This window comes from Pezoporus wallicus, unplaced genomic scaffold (assembly GCF_028554395.1).
Source record: "Pezoporus wallicus isolate ANWC-B61680 ecotype Strahan unplaced genomic scaffold, APGP_CSIRO_Pwel_v1 contig_10187, whole genome shotgun sequence".
NCBI classification, from domain to species: domain Eukaryota; kingdom Metazoa; phylum Chordata; class Aves; order Psittaciformes; family Psittacidae; genus Pezoporus; species Pezoporus wallicus.
In genome coordinates, this window is record NW_026636878.1 from 707 (window position 1) to 21,366 (window position 20,660).

Sequence of the window (20,660 nt, forward strand, 5' to 3'; positions counted from 1 at the left end):
CCGAGCCGTGGGGGGCCAGATCCCCAGCAGCTCCCGGGCAAGGGGCCAGGCTGCAGGGTTGGGGGTGCCATTGGGGGGGGTCCTGGCAGCCCCAGCCCTGCAGGAAGCAGAGACACAGCATTGTTTTCTGGCTTTGGGAGGTTTTAGGGGGATCACTGCTGCACTCTGCAGCAGCACTGAGAGCAGCAGCAGGGTGCAGGGGGTCCCCTCTTGTACCCGTGAATGCCCCAAGTAAGATAAGTATGTGTCCCCCACCCTGACTGGGGCAGAGGGACCCTATGCTGCAGCAATGGGGGCATCACAGAGCCCCAGACCCATCCCAATTGGGGACAATGTGACCCCCTTTGGAGGGGAGCCCCAAGGCAGGAGGGGTGCTGGAGGGAGCACTGGGGTGCTCCGAGGCACAGTTGGTGAGATGAGTGATGGGTTTAGGCCCGGGGGGAGTTAAAGCTGTTGTCTGTGCCCTGTCCTTCCCCCCAGAACCGGGGGGGCTGGGATTGCCAGGGCAGAGCAGGAGAGGCTCAGACCCCCCCCAGCCCAGAGCAGCCATCCTGCCACTGCCCCGGCAGCTCTTGGGGCAGCGAGTCCCAGCCCCAGAAAGGCACTGGTAGGACAGGAGGCTGGGGGGGGGCCCTCCCCTTTCCCCCTGGTCTGGGGGGAAAGACAGGAGGCTGGGGGGGGGGGTGGGACCACCTATGCCAGCAGCCCCATGCGGGTGACTTTGGCTGAGAGGAAGGTGTGCAGGACGAAGACGATGGGCTTGGGGCAGGAGTGCAGGTCCAGCGCCTGGGGGGGAGATGGGAGAGCGGAGTCAGCCCCCCCACCATGTTGCCAAACCCCATGGGGGGCACTAGGATCTCACACCCAAGGCTGGGAGCTCCCAGCCAGTGGTACCCAACGGGTCCAGGCAGCCATGGTGATGCTGCAGGGATCAACGACTCCCAGAATGGTTTGGGTTGGAAGGAACCCTAAAGCTCATCCAGCTCCAACCCCTGCCACAGGCAGGGACCCCTTCCACTGGAGCAGCTTGCTCCAAGCCCCTGTGTCCAACCTGGCCTTGAGCACTGCCAGGGATGGGGCAGCCACAGCTCCATCTGTGTTAGCGCCTCACCACCCTCACAATGAATGACAAAGGGAAGCCCACCCAGAGCCAGGGCCGAACCCGGCTGCCCCTTTCCTCACCAGCTCCCCCTCGGGGCCCCCGAAGTCAAGGTACAGGGTCCTGATGCCGTCATCTGCCGACATCTTCAGCCTCTCGTAGGGGTAGCGGAAGAGGATGCTGCCACCCGGCTCCTCGCGGCAGATGGTGAAGCCACACTCGTAGTGGATGCAGAGCAGCACCTCCTGCCCACCCAGGGTGCAGCCTGCGGGCACAGGCAGGGCTTAACCCACCGCCTGCACTGCTGCTGCTGCTGCTGCACCCCGGGTGCAGGTCCCTGCCAGGACAGCCGGGTTCTGCTGTCCTGGGAAGGGGGGAGCCCGGGAGTGTCCCCTCCCCACAGCACTCACCCACGGTCACCTCCTTGATCAGCTCAGCGGCAGCGTGGCAGCCCTGGACCAGGATGCGTGTCCAGGAGGAGAGGTCCCGGTGGGTCTCCACACGGAACACGTGCATCTCCACACCCTGCCGAGAGCCCGTCCGGGTGGCAAAGGTGAGCTCCGAGCCCAGGGCGGGCGAGCGGAGGCCCGAGCCTGAGTGCACCAGCCTGGGGTGGGGGGAACACACAGGTGGAGTAGTCAGGGGCACGATGGCAGCATCAGGAGGATGCCGCGCCATGCCCACCAGTGTTTCAGTGTCTGTCTTCTGCTCCAGCAAGAAGCAGAGCCAAGGAACTGGGCCCAGAGGATGAGGGTGGATGGATCGAGCCCTGCCAGCCCACCTGGTAGCCACCAGCGGGTAACTGTGGCAAGGGGATGCCCAGGCATCCCTGGTCCAGGGCATGCCGTCGTACAGCAGCAGGTCCTTCTCTGTCACTGCCATGAGGACAGGTCGCCACTGCTGCCGCCCTCCGTCCAGGCGTGCCTGCAAGAGACATGAGGGCACGGTGAGGAGCACGGGAGGACCACTGCAGCTATGACCAGGCTAGCCCTGACGCAGCGGCTCCACGCTGCAGGGCTCTCAGTAGTGTCCATGTGCAGGGTGCTACCGACCCCACAAAACCAAGCTGGGAGCAGCCCTTAGGGGACTCCACTGCTGGGGCTGACCTCACTGTGGTACCCACGCAGGCTGTGGCTCTCAGGCAGTGAATTCATGGAAAAGTAAGAGGGTGATGGACATCTATAGCCAGGAAATCCCAGTAGGAGAAGGTGCTGAGAGCATGGGAAGCACTGCCTTTGCAGCGTGTCGTAGGTTCAGCTGTAACAGCTGTATTTGTCCTTCTAGTATCTGGTGCAGTGCTGTGTTTGGGCTTTAGTCTGAGAACAATGCTGGTGACACACTGATGGTTTAGTCTTGCTCAGTAGTACTTAACCCTGATCAAGGACTTTTCAGTCTCATGCTCTGCCAGTGAGGAGGAGCATGAGAAGCCGGGTAAGAGCAGAGACAGGACACCTGACCCACGCTAGCCAAGGGGGTATTCCATACCACAGCACATCATGCCCAGTATAGAAACTGGGGGGAATCACCCGCAAGGCCCACATCACTGCTTGGGTTGGGCTGGGTATCAGTCAGCAGGTGGTGAGCAATTGTACTGGGCATCACTTGTGTTCACTGGGGTTTTCTTCCCTTCCCTTTTTAGTTTTATATTCTCTCCCCTTGTTAATTCCCTTAGCAGTAGTAGTAGTTTTATATATCCTTTAGTTACTGGACTGTTCTTATCTCAGCCATGGGGTTTACATTCTTTTGATTCTCCTCCCCATCCCACCCAGATGGAAAGGAGAAAAGGGGGGAGCGAGAGGCTGCATGGTTCTGAGTTACCAGTTGGGCTTAATCCACAACACCGCGGTGCAGCCACAACAGCAGAGCCGGGTGTCCAGGCTGGTGATGGAGCTTTCCATCAGCCATGTAGCTGCACCCACAGCGCCGCTGCTGTCACTGCTGTCCCCACAGCAGCAGCTTCAGCACAGCCCTGGCACGCGTACCTGCTCAGCCAGCCAGGCGATGTGCTTCACCTCCCTGCCACCGGCCACGGCGCCGCCGGTGCCCAGCATGGCGTTGAGCTCAGCCAGCACCTGCGGGAGCAGGGCAGTGATGTTGGCGTGCAGCGCCGTGAACCAGGAGTGCGCCGTCGCTGTGTCCTTGCAGCGCAGGATCAGGGTGTTCCGGCTGTCCGGGGAGTGCAGCTCGATCAGCCTGAGAGGGGACGGGAGCGGGGGCACCCAGATGAACCTGTGCCCAGCCCAGCAAACTCCCCACACTGGTCTGGGGCTCTGGCTGTGCCGGGGAGGCTGGTGCCAGCCCTGACAGCAGGCAGAGCTGGGGGGATTTGCAGGGACCCCTTTTCCATAGGCAGGAGAGGCTGCCAGCCACCCCATAGGGTCAGGGAGTGCACAGCATAGCCCTGGCCAAACCACCCAACTTCCCTGTCAGAGTTCAGCAGCGGAAGCAGGGGGTCGTGGGCAGCACCCAGCCCCGTCCTGGGGGAGTCCATGGGGAGTGGATCCCCCCACCAGCAACCACTGGACTCGGGGGGGAGGACGGGACGGGCTACCCCTCACCTGTTCTCCAGGTCAGGCATGCTGAGGTTCCTAGCAGCGAAGCACATCTTCAAGGGGATCACCTTGCGGTCACGGGGGCCCTGGTGCTGCGGGGAGCCCGAGTCCTCGCTGCCGCTCAGGCTGGGTGACTGCGGGGCAGCCCCCTCCCAGGGCAAGTCCGACACCAGCGAGGGCTTCTTGATGTAGGGGGTCACCTCCCGCATGAACTTCACTATGTGGGAAAGGGGAAAGGACAGGTTAGGGCTGGGCAGGGACACTGCAGCCCTATACTCGAGCCCGGCACGACGAAGATGCTCTGATCATGGGGTGTCTTGTCCCCACAGCACACAGAGGGTCTCGGGCAGACCCCCCAGCAGCCCCAGCACAGCCCACGTGCCAGGGAGCTGAACTCCGCTCCCTGCTCATGCTACAGGCAGCAGGAAAGGGGCACCCCCCTTCCCACCCGGGGGTGCAGCACGGCAGGAGAGGCCTGGACATGGGGCCATGGCCTGGAGGGTTCCACCCTGCCCGGAGATGGAGATATCCCAAGTGAAGGACAGGCTCTGGCGGCTCATCCCTGCTGCCGTCGCGGGTGTAGGAAAGGGAAGGCGGCGCAGCACAATGGGGCCGGGCAGGAGGTCAGGCTGCAGCCCATCCTGGCTGCCGCGTTGCAAGAACAGCACTGGCCAAGTTTCCAGCGCCGCAAGCGCTGACGGCGAGCTGACCCCATGCTGCTGCTTGTGCCTGCCAGCAACCTGCCGGCAGCCTGCCTCCGCTCCCGGCGGGATGGAGACGAGGAGAAGCGTTTGCAGCCAGGACATCCCGGCTCCACGCTCCTCTCCAGGCTGGGCAGGAAGGAAAGAGGCACCGACTCCTATTCCCCCCAGACCATCCCTCCGTGTGCACCACCCAGCCGGGATGAAGCAGAGCCCCAGAGAGGCGCCGGCACCCTGGAGCCCATCCCAGCTGCGATGGGGCAAGCGGTGGCCTGGCTCACCCCGCACACGGTGCCACCACGGGTTCCCCCTGTGCCAAGGCTGCGGCAGCTGCCGCGCCAAGGGAAAGCCAACGCCTCCAAGATGTCAGGGAGCGTCAGTGGAGCCGCTGCCAGGGCCGGGATGAGGCAGGAAAGCTGCGAGGAGTGCTGACAGCAGCCTGGGACAAGGCGATCGCAGCTGGGGCTGGACCCTCGCCCGCCGCGCTACCCCCCGGCACGCATGGCGTGAGAGAGCAGCGTGCCCGTGCCAAGCCCCACAGCCCCTCGCCAATGGAGGAACGTGCCGGGAACGGCAACGCTCACACACCCCAGGGCAGCGGGGAGTTAAACTCAAACAACAGAAAAAGGCAAATAAGCCGTAATCCGCCATGAAGTGAAACTCCCTGTTGCAGAGCCAGGACAACCGACGCCTTGCCAGGGAGGGGAACAGAGGCAGCCACGGGGCCCCGGTCCTGCTTTCGGCCACAAGAACCACTGCCGGACCCCCGGGTCCATGGGCATGACACACTGCGTCCCCCACCACAGGGGCTCTCAGCCCCCCCAGCCGCCCGCTTGATTTGCTGAGGGAGCAGCACAGCAGGGCGGGACGCGCTGCCACGAGACGCTTGTCCTTGCTGCGGGCAGCAAATGAGTTAATATTAGCCTCCCGCCGCACTGATCCCGGGATTACCGCCGTCCCCGCGCACCCCTAATCCTGCTGCCTGGCTGGGCAGGGCAGGGACGCGCCGCGGGGCAGGGGCAGAGGCGGCAGGTCCTGCCATGGGGCTTTCTGCCAGATGTGGACAGCTGCCTTCAGCACCAGACGGGAGCCTGGCACCCTGCAGCCACCCCCCTCCAGACCGTTGTGCCAAGACTCTGCCGTGCCAGTGTCCACCGGGGCACGGCCACCAGCTCACCACAGGCCAGGACGATGGCATCCGCAGCCACCGCTTCTGCTCCTGGTTGAGGCAGTGTCCGGAGCACAGCCACCCCCTGACACAGCCTGTGCTGCCCCACCTACACCTCACCACAAAGGAAACCCGGTCGCTGCCGGCACCCTTCGCCCAACCTGCTGCAGGAAGCTGCTCTGGCTGCACAGCAATGCCGGGTTAGCAGCAGCCTCAACGGGGCTGAGCCCCCGTGCACTGCCGGGACAGCTCCAGTTGGTGCTCAGGGCTGGAGCCCCCTCCTGCCACCGGTGCCTCACCCAGAGGGGAGACACCAGGGAGGTTTCTCCACCTTTGCACATGGGTCGGCTCTGCAATGGGCTTTCCCCTTTGCCTGCCCAGTGTGCGCCTGCCGGCCACAGCTCTGCCCGCAGCTCCCAGCACAGGCGGAAGGGCTCCCTGCCCCCAGCACGCCGGAGCATGCCAGAGCACGCCGTGTGCCTGTGGGCACCCCGAGACGACAGTGCCAGATGCTGGTCCCTGCAGACAAACCCAGTGCCCAGGGCAGGAGCTGCCGGCCCAGGTGAAGCCTGGCACCGTCCAGGACCCTGCCAGGGCTGTCAGAGCTCCAGGGGCTGGTGAGGAGGGAGGGACGTGGTGGGACGGCACAGCCAAGGTCTCCCCCATGTCCTCTCCGTGGCCTGCAGGTGCCAGCCGGTGCCGGACAGTGCTGCCAGGCCCTGGGCCAGCTGCAGCCGTTGGATGAGCCGCCGCAGCAGGAAGGGAAGGGGCGGCTGCTGTGGCGCCTGTGCCTGTGGCGGAAGCAAAGGATAAACATGGCACGGGGCTGGAGCTCTTGTGGGACAGGATCAAACAGACAGGGAAAGGATGCAGTGGGGAGGTGGTGGATGGGGCACGGTGTCCTGCGAGGACTCTCTCGCTGCTGTTGACAGCGGCCCTGAACCGGTGGGTGTTTAAACACCGAGCCCAACGACACAGCTCCACCATGGTCCTTACAGCTGCCCAGCCTTGCCCGAGGCACAGAGAGCTGCCCCGTGCCAAGGAGCCCACCTGCTTGCCCTCGTGCTGAAAGCATCCATCACGAGCATCAGCCCAGCCCAGCCCAGCCTGGTACAGGTGACCAATTCCAGCACCCAATGGGCATTGTGTCCGCAGAGCAGCTCCACGCACCAGAGAACAGGATGCCGTGTGCGGCACCATGGACCTGCTTGGAACACTCTGACCCACACAACACAAAGGGCTTGTGTCCTGCCAGCTGCCTGGGGCACAGCACCCCACAGCACAAGCCCTGTGTGCCGCACACCAACAGGGCAGGCGGGTCCTGCCTGAGCTTGTTGGGCTGCCGGGAACAGGTCGGGCAGGAGCTGGTGGCTCCATAAGGCCAGCCCCAAACTGGCTGTACGGTGGGTCCAGAGCCCCCAGGGTCAGAGGCAGACCCTAACACCCTGGACAGAGCCCTCCCAGGGCTTCAGGAAGAACAAGTGCCCACCGTGGGGGTTCTGTCTTTGAAGGCTGAGGACACTACCCATGGGGGGACACTGCAGCCAGGGGACTCCAGTTCTGCACCGGGCAACCCCAGCTCTGCCCATGGGGACCTCAGCTCTGCCGTCGTGGGGGACATGGTCAGTAGGAGTTGCCCACCCTTGTTGCCAGCTGGGAGGGGTTCCCATCCCACCACGAGCAGGAGCACCCCTCCCAGGGGAGAGGACGCATTGTCCTTGTCCCCGTGCCAGGCAGGGGCACAGCGGGACCCAGCACCAGGGTTGGGAGTTTTGGGGGGACACACATGTACAGTGGGAAGGGTGGGAGAACAGGGAGAGTGGGGTCCCCCAACCGGAAAAAGGGCCCAAGGGGGGGTCCAGGAGCCCAGTGACAGCAGGCAGGGAAGTGTCGTGAGACCTGGTAGTGGGGCTGGGGGGCACCCGGGAGAGGAGGGGGCCGGTATGGGGAACGCGGACAGGGCTGGTTTAGTCAGTACCTTCGAGGATGACTTCCCTCCCGGCTCGCTTCAGCGCCTGGACGGCTTGATCGTGAGTAGCATCCCGTAGATCGACGCCGTTAACGGCGAGGATAGCGTCGCCGAGACGGAGCGCCCCGCTCCGTTCCGCCGCCAACCCCGGGAAGATACGTGAGATGAGCACCGGCATACGATTCTCCCGACCTCCCTTGATGCTGATACCGAGCCCTCCCGCCTCCGCCTTCACCACCCGCACCCTCCGCACGCAACCGGGCGCTGCCTCCGGGTTGCCGTTAACCACGCCGTTAACCACCGCCGCTTCGCAGCTTCCCGGTTCCGCCGTTAAGCTCAACGCTTCTCCGCTCAGCTCCGCCGCTACCCGCACCCAGCGTTCCCGTAACAGCAGCTCCAACAGCCCCGCTTTGCAAGCGCGGGTCCACACGGCCATGCCGCCGGTGATGCCGCCGCCACCGCCGCCGCCGCGCACCGGGAAAGGGGGCGGGGTTTACCGAGGGGGCGTGGGCATGTAAACGCGCCCCTCGCCCGCATGGCGCGCTGCTATAGGCTACACGCCGCGGGAGAGGCGGGGCTAAGACGCCCCTCCCCTCTCTCCGGTAAGACCAATCGCAGCAGAGGCGGCTCTCACTGCCTCTGCTGCGATTGGTGGCGCCGGAGGGAGGGGGAGTGAAGCTCCGCCCTGCGGGCGATTTCGCGCCCCCGCGCTTTACTTCGAGCCCCGCTCTCCATTTCCCGGGTTCCGGTTAAAGCCTCGCGCCCCTGCCCGCCCGGTTTACGGCCAAGAGCATCCTGGCTTTTGTCAGCAGCGATGTGGCAGCAGGAGCAGGGCAACGACCGTCCCCTGTGCTGGGCACTGGTGAATCCCGTGTTCAGTTCTGGGCCCCTCGCTGCTGGTGTGGGTCCGGAGAAGGGCAATGGTGCAGGGCCTGGAGCACAAGTGTGATGGGGAACGGCTGAGGGACCTGGGGGGTTCAGGCTGGAGAAGGCTCAGGGGGACTTAAAACGCTCTCTACAACTTCCTGAAAGGAAGCTGGAGGAGTTGGTTGGTCTCTCCTTCCAAGTAACAAGGGATAGGACAAGAGGAAACGGCCTCAAACTGTGCCAGGGGAGGTTTAGACTGGAGATTAGGAATAATCTGTTCCCCAGAAGGGTGGTAAGGCATGGAAACGGGTTGCCCAGGACACTGGTGGAGACAAGGTGATCAATGATACAGGTTAGTGGTGGCGTTGGCAGTACCGGAGTAAAGGCTGGACTTGATGGTCTTAGGGGTCTCTCCCAACCTGTTTGATTCTATGATTTCTAAGAGAACTGATCTACCAGTTACTCCTAGATACTTGATTTCCCCTCCCTCATTAGGGGATGGGTGTCCATACACCCACCACACTACTCAGCTGCTGGCCTGCATGGGAACCCAGGACACAATGCTGTGACAAGGTGAGAGATCAGGAGTGCTGCCTTGTCCTTGGGAGGATCACCAGCATGGGAACACCATGAGCAGGCTGCACCCTTATGGTCAGGCCAGCACCTACCTGAGCCATTCCTGGAACACCAAAGTAGCCCCACAGGGCAAAGACGAGCCCACAGGCATACAGCACAGTGGGGTTTATTTTGTACAGCGCTCTAGGAAAACAACATACACGGAATGGGGCCAGAGCGGCTTGTTCTGCTCTCAGGTGCCAAATTTCTTCTGTTGGGTGGGCAGCGGCAGCTGGGTCTTGATGTCCATAATGGGCCTCTCCACCATCACAAGGCACTTCTCGTCCAGTAGATCTGCGAAGAGCAGGGGCTGGAGGGCACAGAAGGGGCAGGAGATGAGAGCCAGGTCCCGTCTGCCTTGGCTTGCTGGGCTCAGCCACACAGAGCCAGCACTGACTGGGGATCTGTGCCCACGAGATCACAGCAAGTGGCTGTGCTGAGACAGAGAGCTGCTCTGCTGCTTGGTGCTGGCACACCACTGGAAGCAACTGGGCACGAGTACAGGGAGGATCACAGGGACCACAGGCGCAAGGCACCCCCCTCGTCGACACAGCACACACCCAGTAACACCATTACCTACCTGGAATTTCTTGCATATCTTAAAGGCGTGGAGCTGCTGCTGCCTGGCGCTCTCTGGGAGCTGCTTCAGGATGCACTGGTTCATCAGGAGGGCACTGTTGTCTGGCAGGGGCTGTGAAGAGTGCACAGCATGTGTCAGCACTGCCTGGCTCACCAGTGCCATGCACTGCCCCCAGCAGGGACAGGTATCAATGGCCAAGGGATGTCTGTGACCTGGGAACAAACCCAGCCCTCCTGCCCGGGCACACAGGCTCACCAGGGACTTGTCGATGATGCAAAACATGTAGACATCGTGGAGCAGGATGTGTGAGGGGTTCTTGGGGTTGAAGGTGATGTGGGTGATGGGCGAGTCCCTCTCCAGCCAGACCTTGTGCAGCCCGCTCTTCTGCACTGTGCGGCTCCAGTCCGTGTACTGCTTCTCAGGAATGCTGAACTCGAACAACTGGAGAAGCAGGAGAGGGGAGATGGGGTGGCTCATGAGGCCTGGTTCTCTCTGGCTTCCCCCTCATGCTGGTGCATGGCAGCCCTAGCTCCAGCCAGGTTGTGAGCCAGACACTGAGTCCCTGCTCCTGCCTGGAGCTGCAGCTTTCTCATAGGACCAGAAAGCTTCAAGGCCAGGGGGAGAAACAGGGAAGGGACTGAGGCCATGAGGTGTGGGACTGGTACAGCTCCTACCTGCTGGTCCGAGTAGGCAATAACAAGGTTGTTGGTGACAGGGTGGATGGCGAGAGCTGTCACTGCGCAGCTGTACATGGGCACCGTGCAGTGATGCTGCAAGGCAGGAGGACAGCATGCAGACGGGAACACCCAAGGCTACCTCCAACCCCCCTTCACACACACACACACACCAGCCCTGCTCCATGGATAAAGCCATCCCCCTTTTGGGGAGCGGATCTACACACGAAGCCCACCATCACCCAGATTCCCACAGCAGGAGGCAGCGGGCCCGTTACTGCAGCCACTCTCCAGTTCCTGCTCCTACCTTCAAGCGTTTCAGCTTGTAGATGTGGATTGCCCAGTCCCCACTGACCGCAGCCACCCAGCGCCCATCTGCGCTCAGTGCCAGCAGGTAAACAGCCTCAGGGGATCCTGTGGAAACACCATCACCAGGTGTAATGGGTGCTTGAGCCTGCAAAGAGCCCCAGACCTACCACCACGGGACATCCAGACCCATGTCTTCCCCCTGCTGATCTGCACCCTGCTTCCTACCTACAGAGCAGCACAAAGGGCAGAGGGGGAAGGATGCATACACCATGGAGCAAGAGAAGGGGGATGCCCTTGGCCCTGCAAGGGAGGGACACAGCAGCCCAGGGACCCCCAGCACCTTCCAATCCCACCAGTTTCCCCCAGCCCAAACCTGATGGTGGCTGAAGCGTGTGCAGGTGTCTGCAGCCCCCCGGCTCTAGGAGCAGGACAACGTGGACAGAACCTCGAGCGGAGGCAATGAAGAGGCTGCTGGAGTCAGAGGAGAACTGGAGCTGGTAGGCTGGGAGCAGCAGCTTTGACACTTTGGGGATCTTGAGATAGGAAGAAAGCAGCACTGGCAGCCACGTACCACTGCCACCCTCATCCCTGTGATAACACTGACCATGCCCCGGCCCCCCAGCCACCCACCACCCGTCCCTGCAGCAGGGCAGCCCATCACCCTCCTCACCTTTTCAATTCGGACACCGTCATCTTCATAGTGCACCCGGTAGAGGTGGAAGCGGGAGGCAGTGGCATAGGTGACCCAACTGCCACAGGGCGAGATGCAGCTGCAGTAGATGTGCTCCGGGCCCTGGAAGTGCAGAGGGGCCAAACAGGGTTTGTGAGCTCCCCGCAGCCAGGCAAATGGGGTCAGCTGTCAGAGGGAGAGCAGCAGGGTGGCCACAGAGGACCCCAAGCCCCAGCTCAGCCCTACCTTGCTCTTGAGCTGCACGAGGTGCTCAGGCATGCTGCTCAGGGGAAGGACGTCACCATCCTTTCCTGGGTCAATAAGAAACCACACGGCACATCGGTGATGGTGGCAAAACCACACAGGTCTCCATCTCCAGGCTCCCAACCCACAGGACCCAAATTGTGGGGAAACCACAGCTGGGGATCATGGAGAGCAGCACCAAGGGAAAACCCAGACCCTCCCCCAGCCTTCCCTGAGGCTGAACCACCCAGGGCCTGGCCCAGCTCCACTGGAAGCACAAGAAAGCCCTGGCATATGCCACGCTGGGAATCTGGGAATCACAGCCTTGCCCGGGGCCATCACCAGTGCAGGGCCATGTGAAGGAAGGGACCTGAACTAAGGCACTCCTCTGCTGCCCAAGCAACAGGACAGCTTGTGCCTGAAACCCAGCACAGGCTGTGCCACAGGGCTGGCACTGGAGAGCTGGGCCTTGCCACTCACCTGTCCCATTGGTGGAGCCAAGCCTCCAGAGCTCCAGGTGCTGGGAGAACTGGAAGAGGAGCAGCCGGGCTTCCCTGGCACAGGAGACAAGGCGTCGCTGCGTGCAGAACAGACCGTCATAAACCCACAGCCTGGCATGAAGGGCTGGGCCAAAGCTGAAATGCCCTGGGGTGCCACAGACTCCGGGGTGGGGGAGAGGAAGGACTTGGGTCCCACGGAATGGGAGCCTGGAGATAGAAAGCTAGCAGGACCAGCAAGACGAGCTTGCCAGCTTCTACACCCTCCGTGGCAGGAGCCTCCAGATGCGCCAGGGCCAGGGAGGGGACCCAGTAGGGCAGGGAGGACCAACCTTCTCCCACAGGAAGAGCCAGCCCTGCCAGCCTGCCTTGGCTCAGAGCAGCACTCACGTGGGGAAAGGTGAATTTGCGGAGCGCTGCCTCGTAGCCTTTGTCCTGCATCTTCTCCATCAGCGGGCGGATCACCAGCTGGGCGTCCAGCCCTGGAAGCCAAGCACAGGTCAGCCAAAATAGGTCTGGGGTCAGGGATACCCAAGCCCTCCTGGTTACCGCAGCCTGTCCTACCCCCAGAGATGAGAGCTGTCGCGCTGTGCGCCACAGCTCGCACGTCATGGGTGTGATAGTGGAATGGCTTTGTCCGTATCCAGCGCTTCTCCTGACTGCTCAGCTTCACCGGCAGCAGCTGGAACTGGTATGTGGCGCCGGCTGAGGTGCCCACGATGATGCTGTCTTCTTTCTGGTGAGAAAAACAAGGAAAGGGTTTATGGGCAGACTGGAAAGAAGGAAAAGGCATCACTGGGAGGCAGACAGGGACCAGCAACCTCGCTCCCAGTCCCAAGGCACAGAGCCAGGGAGCTCCTGCCCCAGCACACCGAAGCCTGGGAATGATACAGGAGACTTGCCTACCTCCGACACAGCCAGTGAGAGGATGGCCGAGTTGCTGACAGTGTGAGAGTCCAGCAGCGTCCCTTGCTCCCAGTCCCAGAACTGCACCCTCCCAAAGGAGTCTGAGGTGACAACAGTGCCACTGGAGAGGAAGGCGATGCTCCACACGATGCACTCCTGCTTCACCTTCTGTACGTGGTAATTCACCATGATCCTTTGCACAGTTTGGCCTGAGATAGGGGAAGGATGGTTTGGGATGACAACGGGTTCCCCCCCAGTGCTCAGCCAGTGCTGACAGACCCAGCGGCCAGGCCAGGCTCAGCTCCCAGGGCACAAGTTACCTGAACAGACATCAAGCACGCGGACACTGTCGATGGAGCCAGCTGCTATGTGAGTGCCCAATGGGTGCCAGGAGAGGCACAGGATGCGGCCTGTGGGGAAGGAAGCTCCAGATGTGACCCTGTGGGCTCGCAGCCCCTTGGTCATCACCAGGACGGACAGGAAGGACAGAGTAAAGATGCACTGAGGTACTGGACGCTCCCGGACTCACCTTTCCGCCTGTCCAGATTCTGCTCAAACTGGATCCCACCCGGTACAACTTGGAATAACCTAACGGAGCCATCATCGCAGCCGATCTGCAGGAGGGTTGGGATCAGCCCCAGCGGGATGGGTGGACCCAAATCCTCATCCGCTGCATCCTCCTCCGGGGGTGGCACAGCCACCCCGGGCCCGATCGCAGCCCCAGCCCCGCTTCACTCACCGCCAGCTGCGTGCCGCTGCTGTTGACCGCCATGCTCCAGATGGGCCCCCCGCAGCCATCCACGGAGCAAGCCACGCACAGCCCGGCCAGGTCGTACTCGGTGATCTCTCCGCTGAGCCCGGCCCCGAAGAGCCGGTCCCCCGCCCAGCACAGCGCTTCCACCGAGCGCGCCTCATGCCCGGGGATCACCTGAGGACGCACACCCGTTACCCGCTGCTCTCCCCGCCCGGCTGCGGCGCGGCCCGGCCCGGCCCCGCGCCCTCACCTTCTCCTGGAAGTAGTTGGCGGCGAAGTTGTAAACCTCGACGGTGCCGTCGGTGCGCGCCAGGCCCAGGCGGTCGCTGCGGGGCTGCCAGGCGAGGCAGCGCACCCCCGCGGGCACCAGCCCGAAGAACCGCACCCGGTGCACCTCGAACTCCCCCATCGCGCCCCCCCCCCCCCCTTACCCAGCCCCACACCGGCACCGGGCCGGGACCGCTCCGCCCCGCGCAACCCCACGTGCGCTCGGCGCACCCGGAAACGGAACTGGGCAGGGAAGAGGAACCGGAAGCAGAGGAGCGGGGCGGCGGGAGATTCGGGCGCTACCGGGCGGCGGCTGCGGGACCGGGCGGGGAGAACCTCGGGGGGGGGGGGGGGGGGGAAGGAACTGCCGGGGGTGGGCGGGGAGCGGCCGGTGGAGGCGGGAGGTGCTCGGGCTGCCCTGGTCTGACCCGGCCCCGCAGCCCCGGGAGCCACTGGAGGGCACCAGCGCCCCGCGGAGCGGCCCGAGGGAACGGGGAGCTCGGTGCGGTGAGTACCGGGGAAGGGCCGGGCCGGGCCGGTGTTCAACACCCCCCCCCCCCCCCCGGCGCTGACCGTGCCCCACCGCAGGGCCCGCAGCATGGTGCAGATCGTCATCTCCAGGTGAGGCCGCCGCCCCGCGGGGTGCGGGTCCTGCCCCGACGGCACCGGGGGGGGGGGGTGTTGGAGCCGTCGGGTGCAGCCCCCGCGTGTCTCGCCCGCAGCAGCGGCGGCGGGGCCGGGGGCCTGGCGCAGTGGATGCTGGTGGAGCTGCAGGGCGAGGTGGAGCCCCGGCAGAGCGGCGCGCTGGCGGGCAGCCTCCTCGGAGACCTGCACTACACCCGCGAGGTGAGGCGGCCGCGCGCGTACCGGGGCTCGGGCCCTACCGGGGGACAGGGGCGCTGCTGCTCGCCCTCACCCGCCGCCCCTCGCTGCTCTCCGCAGGGGGTGCCCGTCCTCATCGTGGGCCATCACATCCTCTACGGGAAGGTGGTGCAGCTGGAGAAGCCCTTCGCTGTGCTGGTGAAGCAGGGAGCCGAGGAGCCGGGCCCCGCGGGGCCGGATACGTGTTACACCATCGCTGCCCTCATCAAAACCAAGCTCCTTTTCAAAACCCGCCCCAAGCCCATCATCACCAACGTGCCCAAGAAAGCGTGAGGACTTGGGCTGGTGGCTGCGAGCGCCAGGGCGATGCAGGGCTGGCGTCTCCATCCTGTGTGGAGGACTCCAAGGGTCACCTCATGGTGCAGGTCCTGCAGCTGGGTGCCCAGAGCCCTTCACAGGTCATTTGTATCCCCTGTAATGACTCAGTTTCTGAGAGCTGCCACGCTCTTGGGCACAAACCCAAGTGCCATCCCAGGTGATGTGGGTGCTGGTGGGCAGAGACATCCTCTGAGCCCAGGGGCTGCCCTCAAGGCCTGGACTCAGCAGGTCCCAGTGTGCTGCCAGCTCTGCCTGGCCCCCTGCCTGTGGCAGAGAGTGGCAGCAGGGCCCATCTGCTGATGTGTCCCCTCTAAAAGCACCTCTGTACCTATGTGGACATCCGGTGCTGGGCAGGGACTTGAGCCCCAGCTTCCCTTGAGCCAGGGCGGGGGACCAGGACCATCACCCTCCATACACACACACACCCCCATTCCTCGGTGCAAGTCTTTATTTTGACAAATCCATCAGGATATAAAAACAGATTTTTTTCCAAAATATGAAAGAAAAAAAATAATAATCAACCGCGGGTTAAAAAATAAATAGATTTACAAACAATTCGCAGCAAGTCTGAATACCAAAGAGCTACAAAAGTCTCCTAAAAAACCTTGTATTAAATTAAACAAAACCATCTAAAAGCTCAATTGTAGAAAGGTTTTGAAGCCCTGAAAAAAAAGAGGGCCCATGGGAGAGGACCGGGTGAATTCCCCAGGAAGGGGAGAGGTTGGGAACCTGCTCTTCCCCACCCTCCTCTGCATGCCAAAGCCCAAAAACCCAGCGTCTCCCCACTGTCTAGACAAGGTGCCAGGAAGGCAGCAGGGTTGGTATGATGGGGCTGCAGTGACACTCTGGCCAAGCCACAGCCCCCAGTTTCCATGTGCTGGGATCCCCCCTTGGCTCTTTGGCAAAGCTAAAAGGAGGTGCTGCCCTCCTGGGGCAGCCAGACCCCCAAAAGGGGCTGGAGGGAGCCGTGAGGGCTCCCCTAGGTACATGCCCACACATACAACAGCCGTGGGGCAGAGGCAGCACCAGCCAGCGGTGCTGGCACACGGTGCCAAGTGGGACCTTTTTGCCATAGCACCGTGGTGGTTGGACCATGAAATCCCCATAGAAAGCACCGAAGGTTGTAGGACACAGGGGTGGGGGAGCCTGGCCAGCAGCGCTCCACATAGCGCACCAGTATGGCACTGGTGGGGGGACACCTCTGTCACCCCTGCAGCACCAAGGCTGTGCCCAGCATGGTGCCAGGCAGCACCAGCTCGGCCTCTCCCCGTTCAGCAGCCAGCTTTTGTACAGAAAAAAAATATCTATGAAAAAACCCAGAACAATGCTAAAAGAAACAGCAAGACTTGATCAGAAACACAGCAGCGGGTTCGCTCAGCACTGCCCAGCACCAACAGCTCAGCACCCGTTGTGCTGGGCAAGGAGGGACCAGTGATGGTCACCCTGGCGCAGAGCCCCTGTTGCAGTCAGACCTCAGCAAAAGCCAGCCCGCACTGCTCCTGCCGCTTGCCACAGCGCCGGGCAACGATGGCCATGTAGAGGGCAAACAGGCCCACCCAGTAACAGGCATAGAGGATGGCACCTGAGACCAGGAAGGCCACCTCGGTGTCACTGAAGAGGTCCTGGCTGTAGGCAGTGTAGGCCAGCCCGCCCAGCAGCACTGCTACCCACACCGACACAGGCAGCAGCCCCACGAAGTTAACCACGATGGTCCGGCGCCCTGATGTGCCCCAGCCAGACTTCTTGATGGTGGCGATGGCAAATATCTTGGCAGGCAGCAGGCTGGACATGTAGAGGAGGGCATAAAGGGACATGAAGATCATCTCGGCATTGCCGCGCAGGAAGCAGGCGTAGGTGGCTTTGATGATGCCCACCAGCTGCACCGTGAGCAGAAAGAGGAGGATGTTCCAGATGCGGCCGCGATAGAAAAGCTGGATGACAGTGGCAATGAGGAAGAAGGGGAAGAAGCCGGTCACCACAGACTCGTAGGTCATCCATAGGTGATGCTTATGGAACCACAGGGCATTGTAAAGCCACTCGCGGAAGTAGGACTTGCTCCAGCGGGTCTGCTGGTTGAGCCAGCGCAGGTAGCGGGTGGGAGTCTCCGTCAGGCACTTGGAGCGAGCCGTGTACTTGGTCTGATAGCCCAGGCTGAGCACGCGGTTGGTGAGGTGCCGGTCATCCCCAAAGCTGCATTTACTGCCCAGGAAGGTCTGGTGATACCAGTCCTCAAGAAACTGCTGCAGCAGGGCATTGCGGTACATGCCCAGGGGGCCGCTGATGCACTGCACGCAGCCGAAGTAGGACTGGCAGGCACGCTCCACGTTGAAGGCCATCCAGTACCGCACGCTGCTCAGGAAGGAGATCCACGAGTCGTACTTGTTCAGGATCTGGGAAAGGGATTGACATGAGCCCTGGTACTGCTGCATCTCCCCCCATCGCCACCCCAGGGTGCCCTCCCTAGCAGGGGGATACCTGCACATCGCCTCCGACGCCACCAACGCGGGGGTCAGCCTCCAGGATGCGGAGCATCTCCGCGGTGCAGGCGGGGTCCAGCACCGTGTCTGAGTCACACACCTGGGGGCAGAGGGAACGTCGAGCCCCGCTCCCGCTGCACCCACGCACCGGCAGACAGCCCAGCCCGCAGCAGGGCAAGCCCGAGCCACGGCCGGCGAGACCAGGCACAGCCCCGAGACCGGCACCGCTGCCCTGGGCCACCCAGCCCTGCCATGGGACCTGCCCTGGCCACCACCCCTCAGTCGCGCGTGGGGACCTGGCACCCCACACCATGACACTGTCCCATAGTGTGACACCTGCCTGCGGCAGGGGACGCACCGAGAGGTGATGTGAAACCCTCATAGGCAGGGCCTGACACCTCGGGCCAGCAGCCATTCACCTCCCAACCCCAGTGGTGCTGCCCCGCAGCCAGTGCACAGGGCTGGATCCAGCACCAGGCAGCAGGTGCTGCGATGGGTTCACAGAGCTGCTCCTGCTCCACCCGCAGCCCCTCTGCCTGGCCCCAACTTGCTGCCCGCATTCCCCCCCTCCCACCCAGCCCATGCATCCACCTGGATATAGTCCACGGAGTCTCCAAGCGCCCGGAAGGCCGTGTACATCACCTCCCGCTTCCCACCCCACTTCTGGAGGATGCAGGAGTAGGTGGTGCCGCGCACCAGCGCCTGGACATGGGCCAGCCCTTCCCGCAGCCCGGCCTCTGTCTCTCCCTCTCCCCACGCATGGAAGTTACTCCTCCAGATGTAGCTGCCTGAATGCTCGGAGCCCATCACATCATGGAAGATGTCCAGCATGTAGGTGTCGTCGGGGCCGTTTCCATCCACCACCATCACCACTTTGAGGTCGGGGAAGGCGATGCGCTTGACGGAGCGCAGGCACTTCTTCAGGTAGTCAGGATCCTCCTGGTAGGCGGCGATGCAGAGGGCCACCGAGCGCCCCAGCCGCACCGGCCGCCCCTCGCCCCTCATGCGCCGGTGCTCCAGGAAGGCAAAGAGGCTCTGGATGAAGAGGTGCAGCCCCAGGATGGCCCCGTAGAGCCCGAAGGAGAGGTAGTGCTTCTCCGTGTGGATGAACTGGTAGCCTGTGACGTAGGCAGCGAGGATGCCCCCCAGCACCGCCAAGGCGAAGAGGCTGGTCCCAATAACGCGCAGGGCTGTGGAGAGGCTCACTGGCATCTGGGGAGTGGGGGGACCAGACAGTGTCAGGGCAGGGCGCAGGGGACAGTCCACATCCAGACCCACTGCCTGGATCCCCAGGAGGGGAAAGCACGGGGATGCCGCTGGTCTGCCGCCCCATGGCCACCCTGTCCGTCACCAGTTATCAGTCTGGGGGTGAGACCTTCCAGGTGGCCCCATAACGTGGGGGTCCCAAGCATCCCACTGAATACGGTGCCTGCACACACCCCCCCCCCCGCCCCGTCCAACCCAGCAGGGGCTGCATCAGCTCCCAGGCAACCTCCCGGCTGGAGGACAGGGAAGGACACAGGGACGTGGGAGCCACGGGCTGTCCCCATGGGAGACACCCTGCCTGTGCACGGCCCCCCCGCGTCCCCGGGTACCTTCCGGCAGCGGGAGCCGGCAGCTCCCGGACCCCCACCCCGGTAAGGGCAGGGTCTGGGCAGCGCGGACGGGCAGCGGCGGGGACCGCAGAGCCGTACCGCAGGCACGGCCGGGGGGTGCGGGCAGGCGAAGGAGTGCGGGTAGGTGGGGGGGGGAACGAACACGTGGGAGAAGGTGCAGGCAAGGGGTGCGGGCAGGGCGCAGAGCCCCCCACCGGGGACCCCCGAGCTACCGACAGCGCCCCCGGGCAGCCCCAGACCCTCCCCGGGGCCCCGCAGCCTCCGGTACCGGCTCTGTGCTCCCGGTGCCGCCGCGGCCGCTCTCGCGGCGCGGGGGCACAGACAGAGGGGTGGAAGAGTCGGGGCGCCCCAAACCGGGGGAAGGAGGGACCGGGACTCACCGTGCTGGTGCCGGTGGTGCCGCTCGCCCCGGCCGCCGCCGCCGCCGCTGTGCACTCGGCCCGGCCCGTGCGGCCCCTTTATACAGCGGCGGGGCCGGCACCGCCCGCAGCCCGCGGGGGCTCCGCCCGGCACCGGCACCACCGGCACCGACACCGGCACCACCCACGGCACCGCCCGCAAGCAGCGGAGACCCTCCCGGCACCGGCAGCACCTGGCACCGGCTCCAGCCCCGCACTGCGGGAGCGATGACCGGCACCGGCATCACCCGGCGCTGCGCTGCACCGGCACCGGCAGCATCCGGCACAGGCGACACGGCCACCGGCTTAGCGCCGCGGGCCGGGGGCCGGCCGCAGCCCCTTGCCTGACCATGGCTGGGCACCCGGGGACACCTCAGCGGGCACCCCGGGACACCCCGTCCCCCTGCCCCACTCTCGCGATCCCCCTCATGACACCGCGGGTAACCTACGTGTCAAGTCCCTGCACCCCGGTATCCTCACAAGGTTGTGAAGCCCTGGGGGTGCCCAGGGCCTGCCCCACACCGTTCACTCTGTCCTGATGGCCAGTGGTACTCAGGGCAGGACCAGGGTCACCCGGGAGACAGCGGCCCTGTGCCGGTGACACGCAGCGTCCCCACACTGTGCTTTTGGCAGGGGACAGCCAGCCCCCGGGGGGACCATGAAGAGCCCAGAGGAGCTGCAGCCCCAGCTCTGAGCTCAAACCCAGCACATTTGGGGTTTTCATCCTGATGCGGGCTGGGAGCTGGCTGCAAATTGATGCTGTGATTAGGCCCTGACCCTTCTTTCCCCCCCGGGGTCTGGGGAAGTGGATCCCTTCAGCAGGAGCACCCCAGCCAAATGGCTGCCCTCAGCTGGAACCCCCAGCACCACTGTGATGCCGAGCAGCAGATCCCCACTGCAGGTGCTGAGCAGTGTTCGGAGTGGGTGGTGAGGAACTGGTGAGCCCATGGACGCTGGGGAGGAGGCACAGATGCACCAGGACCCTCGGCACCACCAGTGGGGCTCCCACATGTCCCGGCTGAGCCGGGCAGCGCTGGGACATGGAGGTGTGAAACCCGGTGTGGATCAGATCTCGAAGGGCGCTGCCTATGCCACTGC

General features: G+C 63.7%; 4 protein-coding genes across 4 annotated transcripts; 1 reads left to right on the forward strand and 3 right to left on the reverse strand.

Annotated features, from left to right (window-relative positions):
- Nucleotides 1-673: 673 nt before the first annotated feature.
- On the reverse strand, nucleotides 674-7,951 carry SNTB2 (syntrophin beta 2). The gene is made up of 7 exons (XM_057401954.1): nucleotides 7,499-7,951; nucleotides 3,658-3,868; nucleotides 3,082-3,292; nucleotides 1,881-2,023; nucleotides 1,510-1,706; nucleotides 1,183-1,364; nucleotides 674-786 (listed from the first exon to the last, which is right to left on the reverse strand). The coding sequence occupies exons 1-7, from the start codon at nucleotides 7,923-7,925 to the stop codon at nucleotides 694-696; spliced, it is 1,464 nt and encodes a 487-aa protein (XP_057257937.1). The 5' UTR covers nucleotides 7,926-7,951; the 3' UTR covers nucleotides 674-693.
- A 1,186-nt stretch (nucleotides 7,952-9,137) lies between these two features.
- On the reverse strand, nucleotides 9,138-14,107 carry UTP4 (UTP4 small subunit processome component). The gene is made up of 16 exons (XM_057401955.1): nucleotides 13,855-14,107; nucleotides 13,590-13,778; nucleotides 13,380-13,464; nucleotides 13,171-13,260; nucleotides 12,851-13,059; nucleotides 12,509-12,680; nucleotides 12,335-12,426; nucleotides 11,928-12,024; nucleotides 11,451-11,515; nucleotides 11,205-11,327; nucleotides 10,908-11,067; nucleotides 10,533-10,639; nucleotides 10,226-10,321; nucleotides 9,807-9,992; nucleotides 9,552-9,662; nucleotides 9,138-9,281 (listed from the first exon to the last, which is right to left on the reverse strand). The coding sequence occupies exons 1-16, from the start codon at nucleotides 14,011-14,013 to the stop codon at nucleotides 9,165-9,167; spliced, it is 2,058 nt and encodes a 685-aa protein (XP_057257938.1). The 5' UTR covers nucleotides 14,014-14,107; the 3' UTR covers nucleotides 9,138-9,164.
- Nucleotides 14,108-14,469: 362 nt separating this feature from the next.
- On the forward strand, nucleotides 14,470-15,626 carry CHTF8 (chromosome transmission fidelity factor 8). Its single transcript, XM_057401983.1, has 3 exons — nucleotides 14,470-14,481; nucleotides 14,559-14,717; nucleotides 14,814-15,626. Exons 1-3 carry the CDS (start codon nucleotides 14,470-14,472, stop codon nucleotides 15,024-15,026), a joined length of 384 nt encoding a protein of 127 aa, XP_057257966.1. The 3' UTR covers nucleotides 15,027-15,626.
- HAS3 (hyaluronan synthase 3) lies at nucleotides 15,506-19,616 on the reverse strand. The gene is made up of 4 exons (XM_057401956.1): nucleotides 19,545-19,616; nucleotides 18,140-18,760; nucleotides 17,547-17,648; nucleotides 15,506-17,461 (listed from the first exon to the last, which is right to left on the reverse strand). Exons 2-4 carry the CDS (start codon nucleotides 18,758-18,760, stop codon nucleotides 16,538-16,540), a joined length of 1,647 nt encoding a protein of 548 aa, XP_057257939.1. The 5' UTR covers nucleotides 19,545-19,616; the 3' UTR covers nucleotides 15,506-16,537.
- Between the last annotated feature and the right edge of the window lie 1,044 nt (nucleotides 19,617-20,660).